The following is a 10,985-nucleotide window of genomic DNA, read 5'->3' on the forward strand; positions in this document are numbered from 1 at the left end:
TGTTTGCAGCTGTGAAAATTTGCACGCTCTGGAAACAATTTTCCTGCCCGTTAGCAGGGGGAACACAAAGGCGATCGGCTAAAATGTAGCAGCAACATACTTGCCGCCTGCGATGATGAGTCGCCCGATCTTTAATTGGTTTAGTGCGAGCGGGAGATAAGCCAACGCAGTTCGCGCCATTATGCAACTTTCTAAACGCTCAAATTGAAACAGCGAGTTAGCAGGCCTTCGCCAAGGTACAGTCCCAGTTCTCAGAGCCACCAATTAGTGGCCGTACCACTTGGCGTATGCGTAATAAACGCACCTGGTAGTGGACCACACACGTGTGGGTAGCGGGTACGGGCGCAGCAGTATGTGGGATGCGCATCGCCAGACCGGCATTCTTAATCAACTTCCAGGCGGGGCGAGGACAAATCCGCTCGCCTGCCGGCTGCCAAAGTCAATAAAAATGTCAACACGGCAAATGTCATGTTGACAAGGCAGACAGAACAAAACGTGCTGATTCTACGGCTGCTGCAGTGCAAAAATGCCAAGTGGTTCTGCGTTCTGGTTTCTGGGGAATATGGACATTCTCCCCCATATAAACTTTACGAGCTTTTCCAGCGCTCCTTTCTCTTGTCCACCTATTTTTATGAACAATTCAAAAATCGTTTATGACAATCGCTGCCAGCACGGAACTGGCGAAGCTTTTTAATAAAGTTTTGTTGCTGTTGTTGCTGCTCTGCCAGGGATAGTAAAACAATAAAAGGACATACGGAATGCCAGGACGATGGGGAGTAGGAGAAGGACAGTCCAGCCACACAATTGCTGTCCATGCGAGAGACGTCGTAAAACTAAAAGCAAACAAGTCATAATGGAGCGACACCTGTCCCCGAACTCACAAGAGGCCATACAAGGCGACCTTACACAGGAATATAATATTTCAGAACATGAGTTTCATTAGAAGGAGTTTACAACCGAGTGAAAACGAGTTAAAACATTCCAACTATAGCAGCTTTTCTCTCTGTGTAAATATAAGCTGAACGAGAAGTTTCGCATCTGACTCCCTGGACTGGTGTAACTTTCGCTGCGGATACATAGGTATTAGCAGGTATATATCTGAGCGATTATTCTTCCACCGCTCTTCCGACATTAACCCAAATCACACAAATGACTTGAGAAAACCGCACACAAAGTGCCAAAGTGATTTGGGGCCAACCTTTTGGGCATTGTGCTCGGAGATTGGGGGCCGCAGATCGCAGATCGCAGCTTGCCCCAGCTTCCCCCCGCTCTTGGCCATCTGCTAAACTGTCTTTAGCCGCGCATTGAGCCGTCGCTCATCGCTCAAGCTCCGTGGCAATTTGTCAACGCGACCGCCGCATAATGATCATTCATCTGGATGCCAGATAAGCGCGGACTGGCTAAATATAGGCACTTGCCGCAGATCTCTGCGGCTGGGCGGTGGCAGGAGACGGGGGGAGCAGCTGCAGCTGGCCCCGCCAGCCCTCAATGGGCCAACTCCGGCTGTGAACTAGTTTTCCAGAGGGCCTAGACGGGGCAAACCTGTTCTCTGGGTCAACGACTGCCAAAGTAATTGAGTCGAGGCCCGGATCCCCAGCCCTCCATCGTCGATCAATGCAAATAGCGTCAACAGCTGCCGGCCAACCTGAAACTGGCGGGCTTATTTCTGCAGGGCTCCCTGCTCTCCTGCTGCAGCATTATAGGCTGCTCCTGTTGGCCGGCAACAATGTTGCGCAACATTTGCTGCACGCAAATGCACTTTCCATTTTGTTCTGCCGCCTTAATGACTCTATAGACCTGTGCCCGATTGAAACTTGCCACAATTGCTTGCCAATTTCGCGCAATTCGCTGCAGTCAGCAGGGAATTTGCGCTGCTGCAGCGGTACATAAAAAAGAGGGCCACGAAGAAATGCAGGTCGCACAATAAATTCGCCAGACCCACAGGCTCCCAGGCGAATTTATAGAGTTTAGACACAGTTTCACCCGGTAGGTTGGCGGATTGGTGGGTTGGCGGGATAGCGGGCTTACTGGCTGGTCTGTTGTTGGTTGTTGGAACGCCAAGTCGGGAACTGGTAATTTGGTTTGAAAGCGGCTGATTTGACGGCGGGCAACACTCGGCAATCGGGGTCTCCAGCTGCGACACGTTGCACGTGCATGCCCGGGGATTTGGATATGGTTTTAGTTTTGGCCACTCGACCCGCTCCCGCTCCCCACCAAATAAAACATCCATTACAGTTCCACCACGCATTTTTGCGTTTGCAGCTCAAAAATTCAAAAGTCAAACAGTTTTTTCGGGCTTATTCCCCATTGAAAGTCGCAATCTGCGCAATTAATTTGCCGGCAAACCGCAGAAACCGCTTGGCACACACAACACTCGCCCATCCATTGACACGTCAGTGGGTCCCAGTCGAAGTGCCAGCGCAAATCCCACTCCTTTACCGCTGGTGAACTAGAAATGGAATTGGAAAATGTTAAATCGGGATGTGGCTGGCGAAAAGAAAGAATTCACTGGCTAAAACAACAAAAGGGCGGACAGCATTGTTTTGATAAAACGCCCGCATGAACTCGCATTTCCAGTTCGCTTCAGTTCAGTTCTGCCCCGGCCACGCCCCTCTCCGCCCCGCCCCACTCACATATATCTATCTATCCGCATCCGCATATGTATGCGGATGAGGGTTCGTGTGTGCAGTTACAATGCACAGTTATCCTTTGATATGCCACACAGCAAACGGCCATGAAATGGTGCGTGTTCATTTCCCGATGTCAAAGGACCGATGCCAGTGCACTACGGAAAATAGAGAGCTTTAATTGAATTAAAGGCTAAGGACTTCACCTTAATCCAAAATATGTTGTAGAAGTTTAGATTTGATCTCAAATCTGGACAAAGCCAAGCTAGATATATATTTATGTTCTTCAAAGAAAATTCCTTATCTTTTGAAGGAAGGATTAGCCGTCGACAATATAACTTTAATTTTTACAAGGTATAATAATAATTCTCTATAGTTTTACCAGTAATATACTTTATCTCTTTATACTTATAATCTCTAAAAGAGTATTGATAGCACCGAATCCAAAATATTGTGACCATATTACCATTGTTCAGCACTTGCAATCAAATTGACATACTACTCAAGCATGAGGTCTTTATATGATATCCATATGCTTATGTCCATGATATCCATGTATGCTTATTGTATAGTAAAAATATTTTTATTTTACTTCATATATTGTTTTCAATCACCTCGATATGATACAGAAATGTTTGAGGCTCCAGAAGTCACGATCGCCTGGCTTGCCACAAATTCGCTGAGATCGCATGAACGTAGCAAACGGGTTGCAGGGCATTAAAGCCGGTCTAGGATAACAATGTCTGAAAATGGGAAAATGACAACGGCGACAGCCCTGCGGGTCCAACAACAACAATAACAACAACAAGATAGCAGAAATAACAACAAAATTGCAACAAAGGCAACGCAGAGCTGTCGATTTGTTTGTGTAAACGCTGTGATGCGAATATTTTCCATTCTGACGTTTGGAAAAACAGCTCCAAACTCCCTCCCCCCACTGCCCACTTCTGTCGCCGTCAAAATAAAAAACGCATGAAAAACAAACTAAAATTGACAGCTTGTTCGACGGAAAATAGGAAGTGCAAAACCGCATAAATCCAACGAATTACAAAAGGAATACAATGAATACGATTTCCATGCGGTTTTATATTACATTAACAATATGATTCGGCTTTGCGGCGAGGGATTACCACATTTTTTTCCACCTATTTTAGCTTTTCCGCTGGCGGCCTTTAACCCTGCACCATCCAGCCAGCGGGAAAACGGGAGAGATTTTAATGAAAATTTCCAACTTTAATTAAATTCCGATTAGTCAAGCCTGGTCGCTAAGTCACGTCCTCCACTTTTCCACTTGCAGGCCCATCAGCCGAACTCCGCTAACGCAGATCTCCTATCTGCAGAAGATCCCCACGCTGCCGCGCCACTTCTCGCCCAGTGGGCAGGGCCTGGCCACGCCCCCCGCCCTCGGCAGCGGCGGCATGGGTCTGCCCAGCAGCTCCTCCGCCAGCGCCCTCTACGCGGCCCAGGCGGCAGCCGGAATCCTGCCCACCTCCCCGCTGCCCCTGCAACGCCACCAGCAATACTTGCCGCCGCACCACCAACAGCACCCGGGAGCTGGAATGGGATTGGGCATGGGACCAGGACCAGGATCGGGGGCAGCAGCAGGACCGCCCCTTGGGCCCCAGTACTCGCCCGGCTGCTCCGCCAATCCCAAGTACTCGAATGCCCAGCTCCCGCAACCGCCGCACCACCACCACCAGCTCTCGCCGGCTCTGTCCACGCCCTCGCCACCCTCGCTGCTCCACCATCCCGCCGGAGGCACTTCCTCCGCCTCGGGCCACGCCCCCTTCCTGGGCGGACCGCACATGGACATGCAGCGGCAGTCGCACTCGGACGACGACAGTGGCTGTGCTCTGGAGGAGTACACCTGGGTGCCACCCGGACTGCGGCCTGATCAGGTAAACATTTCAATAAATTTCAATTATAAATCCTCTTATTTTTGCTTACTATGTCAGCAAAGTGTTTCACAGGCTTAGTTACTAGAAGAATCAAGGGGTACACTATAGTCGATAGATAGTGTGTACATGGTAGAAGAAGCGTTTCCAACGCCATATCCGTTCGTCTGTCTGTCTGTCCGTATAAACGTCGAGATTTCGGGAATTACTAAAGATGGAAAATTAACATAAAGCATGAAGATTCTCGAATACTAGATGCCCTTTTAGCCGACAAATACCGGATATAAACACCAGTATAACTATTATTTACACCTAGTATTTCAATACTTTCCTTTCCGTCATATTATACACAACGGCCCAGAATAAGTTCAACTTTTAAAACGAGCTATTTACATAGTTAAGCTAACGGTTTCCATTTCGAAATTGCTTTGATGTTCTAGATGTTCTTAAATTCTATTCAAGTGTTTACACACATCTGGCTGATGTGATTTAGTTTCCCAAAAATGCACAGGTCCAATCTTAGTGGTGCCCCAGTTTCAAGCAGGCTGGGAACATGTCCAGCAACTCGTCGTACCTTAAACAACATGTCTTGGCCTCCAAGACATCCTCCGATATGGACTCCCAACCTTGGACGTCCACGGAGTGCAGATTGCAGTGAGGAGGCGAAGTGCCAAGGGCAGACCCAGGATGGCAGGCGAGATTTGTGGGCTGGCGATAAGCGGGATACTTGAGTTATTGTGCGTTATTTTGTCACTCGGAGCGAGCTGTAAATAAATGCACGCGACTGGGCCATAAATCAGCGACTGGTGGCCAGGACGGGCTCGAAAGCCAGTCGAAAGATGATGCAGCGGAGTGTCCAGTGGAGCTGGCCAAAGGCGATTGCGACCGGCTCCGCTCTGGAGCGCGTCAATTAGGCTAGGGGTCTAGTTGTCTGTCCGTCTGTAGAATTAGATAGCGCTAATGAGTGCCCGCTCCGAGGAGAAGCAGGAAGAGGAGGGGTGGAGGAGGACTCCCCCGCCGGCCAGCAGCCATTCCTCAATTCGCATTTGACTTTAATGGCCAATTCAATTGTGGCTGCAAGCGGCTGAGCCGTGCTTTTTTCAATTATTTGCCAGGCGCCGCTAACCGAAACGAAACGAACTCGTAAATTATTCGCGTAAAATATGCGACAATGCCAAATAAATCTTTCACAATCTGCCCGGCAGAAGTGCCCAGTTTGCCACTCCGACCTCTGAATCGGAATTTTTTCGGGTCCCCTTCGCTTTTGCGTTCAACTCTTTGACTTCCGTTAAAGCCATCCTCCCATCGGATGCCATCCGATCCCATCCCGACGGGCCTATCAGATGTCTAGCAATGCATTTCTTCGTTTTGCCTCGCTTTTCGCTGGGTGACTTTACAAACAGAATTGAAAATTTATTTACAGCCATGTGGCAGCAATTTACGTTGATGCGGCATAAGCCATGTGTCAGTCAGCCGCCGCGTCGAGCTGGCATTTTCCATTTCCATGTCCCGCTTCTCGCTGTTCGCTTTCCGCTTCCCGCCGATGAAAGAACGCTTGGCGAGCGTGGCCAATAAAGATGGCTTAGCACGTTGTGCACCTTTCAACCTGGCTCAAACGCAAGGAGGCGACTCAGATGGAGGAGCAGGAACCGAGAAATCAGCGTAATAAAATCAAAAATCCATGCCCGCTGTGGCGGCTCTTAACCCTTTGGTGCCCGCGCCTCCTTAACTGTAATCTCGGCCATTCCGCAAGGTACTTACCACTCGGTTCCATCTGCTCTTTTCTCCCGCAGGTTCGCTTGTACTTCTCGCAGATACCCGACGACAAAGTGCCATACGTCAACAGTCCGGGGGAGCAGTATCGTGTGCGACAATTGCTCCATCAACTTCCGCCGCATGATAACGAGGTGAGTACGGGGTGGGGTGCCTCCCATCACAATCCCAGTCCCATTCCCAATCCTGAACCTGACCCCAGGCCCAAGCGCAAGCCCAAGCCCCTCGGGATCGTGGGCCCGTCAATTTAGCGGCATTTATCCCAACTGGAGGAGCTGGCATCGCATGGCAGCACCGCTTATCGAGATTGAAACCAACTCGAATTACGGGCTATGACATTTCAAAGTCAAATTGCGCTACGATTTTCCCACACACCTCCTTTCCTATCCACCGATGTACATATGTATGTATACATGTATGTATGGGTATGTCCCTCCCGACCATTTCCCGTTTTGTAACCTTTAATTAATCGGGGTAACAAGTGCAGACTCAGTCTGAGTTTGGTATTTAGAGCAGACGCTGACCACAAAAAAGTGGACAAACAAACCAGGCATTGCTGAGCGGATTGCCAGATATCAGTTACTTGGGCTGGGAATAGTGCTGGTAGAGGTACGAATTGGTTTACCCAAGGATATACGAGGCTCACACATGAAAAAAGGTGAAAGTTCATACGAGAAGATAGATTTTTAATTTAATTGAAGCAGCTTTAAAGATGTTTCAATATGCTGTGTTAAACGTTTTCAAGTTAAAACTTAGCTAAAATAGTAGGTACTATACTATATGTACAACTACCGAGCCACATCACTGTTTCGGGGATTGGGGTCTGAGATCTGGAGGATGGCTAACGATGACTAGAACACTCATTGAAGGCCGGCCAGAAATAAGGAAAAAAAGAGGTCCAAACCGAAAAATAAGTGGAGGCAGCCGAAAAAATTTGCATACAACACACAAACGAGACGCTGACCGTAGACCGCAGGCCGTTCTGGGGGAGATGGGCAGAGCCATGGCCAGAGACAGAGCCAGATCCAAATGGAGATGGAGATGCCGATGGAGTGGACAGCAGGAGGCTGGCGGTGAAGCGTTGATGGGCAGCCTGGGCTACTGACTACCGTTTGCCTTTTGCGGTTTGCTCTGCGTTTCTCCGGGCATCGCGCATCGAGCCTTGGGATTTGTGGGATGTGGGATGTGGGCCTGTCTGCCGCCGAGACAAACAATCTCGCCCGTTCCCTGTCCGCGCTTCTTGGAAAGATCACTTCAGGCTGCGGCTCAGCTTGGTTCAGCCCACCGTTCCTCGGTTCTCTGCTGTCGAGTCCCACTTGAACATATGATTTCCCTGTCTTTTCCCAGCATAAGGAGGTGGAGGAGGCCCGGGGGAAAAGAGGGCGATGGAAAGCCACAGTTTTCAGTTACTCGCTGTCATTGCAGGTTCGTTACTGTCACTCACTGACGGATGAGGAGCGCAAGGAGCTGCGGTTATTCTCCACGCAGCGCAAACGCGATGCCCTGGGCCGCGGCAACGTGCGGCAGCTGATGAGCGCCCGACCCTGCGACGGAGTAAGTACAGCGATACTCCTCCGATGCGGAAACCCACTCGGAGCGAGGGGCCTTGCGCCTTGCCTGCAAATCTAACTCACCGCTCCTTCCAGTGCGACGACCTAATCTCCACGGGCGACATCGCCGTGTTCGCCACGCGACTGGGCCCCAATGCCAGTTGGCATCCGGCGTGCTTCGCCTGCTCCGTCTGCCGCGAGCTTCTCGTGGACCTTATCTACTTCCACCGGGATGGGCGCATGTACTGCGGACGCCACCACGCCGAGACCCTAAAGCCCCGCTGCTCGGCCTGCGATGAGGTGAGTGCTCTCTGCTTGGGATTAGCATTGCTTAAATCTGTAAATTTGGCACTAAAATTAATATTTTAAGTTTTTAACCGTTAAGCCCCTCGTATCTAACAAGATGTTTCATCTTTGATCCGCAGATTATCCTGGCAGACGAGTGCACGGAGGCGGAGGGCAGGGCGTGGCACATGAACCACTTCGCCTGCCACGAGTGCGACAAGCAGCTGGGCGGCCAGCGGTACATCATGCGGGAGGGCAAACCGTACTGTCTGCACTGCTTCGACGCGATGTTCGCCGAGTACTGCGACTACTGCGGGGAGGCCATCGGGGTGGACCAGGGCCAGATGAGCCACGACGGGCAGCACTGGCACGCGACGGACGAGTGCTTCTCCTGCAACACATGCCGCTGCTCGCTGCTGGGTCGCGCCTTCCTGCCGCGACGAGGGGCCATCTACTGCTCCATCGCCTGCAGCAAGGGGGAGCCGCCCACGCCGTCGGACAGTTCCGGCACAGGCATGTACACCACGCCCACTCCGCCCACACAGCGGGTGCGGCCCCATCCGCAAGCTCCTCTGCCGACGCGCATTCCCAGCAGCCACGCCTCCAGCTCGCCGCCCATGTCGCCGCAACAGCAGCAGCAGCACCAGGCTACCTTCAACCAAGCGATGTACCAGATGCAAAGCCAGCAGCTGGAGGCGGCGGGCGGACTGGTGGACCACGGCAAGAGCTACGCAGCGTCGGACTCGGACGCGGGTGTGGTAAAGGACCTAGAACACGGCGGACACATGGGCGGAGGAGATTTGACGGACTTTTCGGGTGGACGAGCCTCCAGCACCTCGCAGAACCTATCGCCTCTGAACTCACCCGGTGACTTCCAGCCCCACTTTCTGCCCAAGCCCATGGAACTGCAGCGCGACGGAGTGTACAACTTCAACGAGATGTCCTCGAACCTGGATGCAGCCTGGCCACCGAAGCCCACAAACAGTTACCATCTGCAGAGACAGCTCCTGGAGAACCCACACACTGCCAGCATGCCGGAACTGGCGGGTAAACTGGCGCCTCCTGCGCACATGCAGCACCTGTCCCAGCTGCACGCCGTGTCCTCGCACCAGTTCCAGCAGCACGAGTACGCGGACATACTGCATCCGCCGCCTCCTCCGCCTGGTGAGATTCCCGAGCTGCCCACTCCCAACCTGAGCGTGGCCTCCACCGCCCTGCCGCCCGAGCTGATGGGCTCACCCACCCACTCGGCAGGCGACAGGTCGCTGAACACGCCCATGTCCACACAGTCCGCATCCCACGCGCCCCCACATCCGGTCTCTATACTGAGCGGCGCCTCCTCCTCCTCGCCGATGAGCGGGGAGCCGGCCAAGAAGAAGGGCGTGCGCTTCGAGGGAATTCCGGACACACTGCCCCGATCACGCAGCTACTCCGGTAACGGAGCGGGAACGAGTGGCGGCGGCGAGAGGGAGCGGGATCGGGACAAGGACAAGGAGGGAGGTGGTCGCCACGGTCACGGTCACTCCTCGAGAAGGCGAAGACGTCGCAAGTCCTCCTCCAGCTCGACGCACCATCGCAGCGGCAGCGGCCATCGCTCCCACTCGACCACTCGAGCGGACACCTATGCACCTGCGCAACCCCTATCCTCGTCCTACCAGGGTCCACCTTCGGTTCTGCAGGCGGCCAACCTGGTCCACGAGTCGCCCAGCCGACAGCAGAGGGAACGGGAGCGCGAGCGCGAACGCGAGGAGTCCGAGGAGTCGGACGTGTGCTCCACCTGCTCCTCGAGCTCCTCCAGCTCGGAGGACTACATGATGATGTACCAGCTGCCGCAGAGGCGCCACTACGGCGGCGTGCGCGTGAGCTATGTGCCCAACGATGCACTGGCCTACGATCGGAAGAGGAAGCCCAGTGAGCTGGGCGGCGACAAGGACAAGAACTGCATCATCTCGTGATGCCGCCTGCCGGAGGGGTTCCAATCAGAGCCCAGGTTTGAGCACAGATCCAGATGCTGATGCAGATGCAGATCTAGATCCAGATCTAATTAATGTGGCGCCATGGGCAACTCCATCTCATGGCTAACGAAGTGGCCCAGAACGCTCGCGGGGATCATCAATTCCTGGGAAGGGAGGCAACTGCCTCTCCACAAAGCAAAATAAAGTTCAACTTGACATTAAGGCGCCTAGTTAAGGTACACTCACAAACATACATATGCAACTCCGCAGGAGGAGACCCTACAATAAGAGCCAACACTGTTCCAAATACACATCCCTAGTTACGCTAATTGAAGATTCAACTATATACATATATTTTTATGATTACCGATAGCATAGCGAAGATACATTGCAGATAACCCTATTTATACACTTTATTTATATTTATTGCATATTAGGCTTACCAGATACCCTAAGTATTTGCCTAGACAAATAAGTAGAAATGCTGACGATTGGGCTAATGAAACTCTACAATAACTTAGTTTAAGCGGAATCACTGTATGACATTCACGAGAATAAAGTTCAAAAGGAGTAAGTGCACCAAGGTGTTTTGGGGAATAAAGAACAATCTCCATTGGTTAAACGGTTTGTAGTTTGGGTAATTCCATTAGAATAGTTGGCTTTAAACATTCAACTAGCTTTTGGCCACTCAAATATATTTACCTCCGAATTTAAGAAAATAATCCTCATTTTGGAAATCTAAAATACAATTGCACCTTTATGCCATTTCCGGCTTTAGTTGCGGTATTTGGGCGGCAAGCTAGAATATTCCATTTGGTGACCCCGTCGATGGCTGCGATAGCTTCGCTGGCGTATCTGCGGTATAATTATGCATCAGATAATGAATACAAATTACGCGCA

The 10,985-nt window shown here is 51.6% G+C and overlaps 1 protein-coding gene across 3 annotated transcripts in view; it reads left to right on the plus strand.

The window, feature by feature from the left end:
* Positions 1 to 10,659, plus strand: part of LOC6733345 (protein prickle) — a 60,083-nt gene extending 49,424 nt beyond the window's left edge. For all 3 annotated transcript variants that reach the window (XM_039292363.2, XM_039292362.2, XM_039292361.2), the window contains 5 exons: positions 3,925 to 4,525; positions 6,316 to 6,429; positions 7,721 to 7,849; positions 7,942 to 8,145; positions 8,271 to 10,659. In XM_039292363.2, coding sequence (XP_039148297.1) covers positions 3,925 to 4,525; positions 6,316 to 6,429; positions 7,721 to 7,849; positions 7,942 to 8,145; positions 8,271 to 10,085 — 2,863 coding nt within the window. In that variant the 3' untranslated portion in view covers positions 10,086 to 10,659. The remainder of the gene's footprint in view (positions 1 to 3,924; positions 4,526 to 6,315; positions 6,430 to 7,720; positions 7,850 to 7,941; positions 8,146 to 8,270) is intronic.
* Positions 10,660 to 10,985: the final 326 nt, after the last annotated feature.

The sequence above is a fragment of the Drosophila simulans genome, chromosome 2R (genome assembly GCF_016746395.2).
Source record: "Drosophila simulans strain w501 chromosome 2R, Prin_Dsim_3.1, whole genome shotgun sequence".
NCBI classification, from domain to species: Eukaryota; Metazoa; Arthropoda; class Insecta; order Diptera; family Drosophilidae; genus Drosophila; species Drosophila simulans.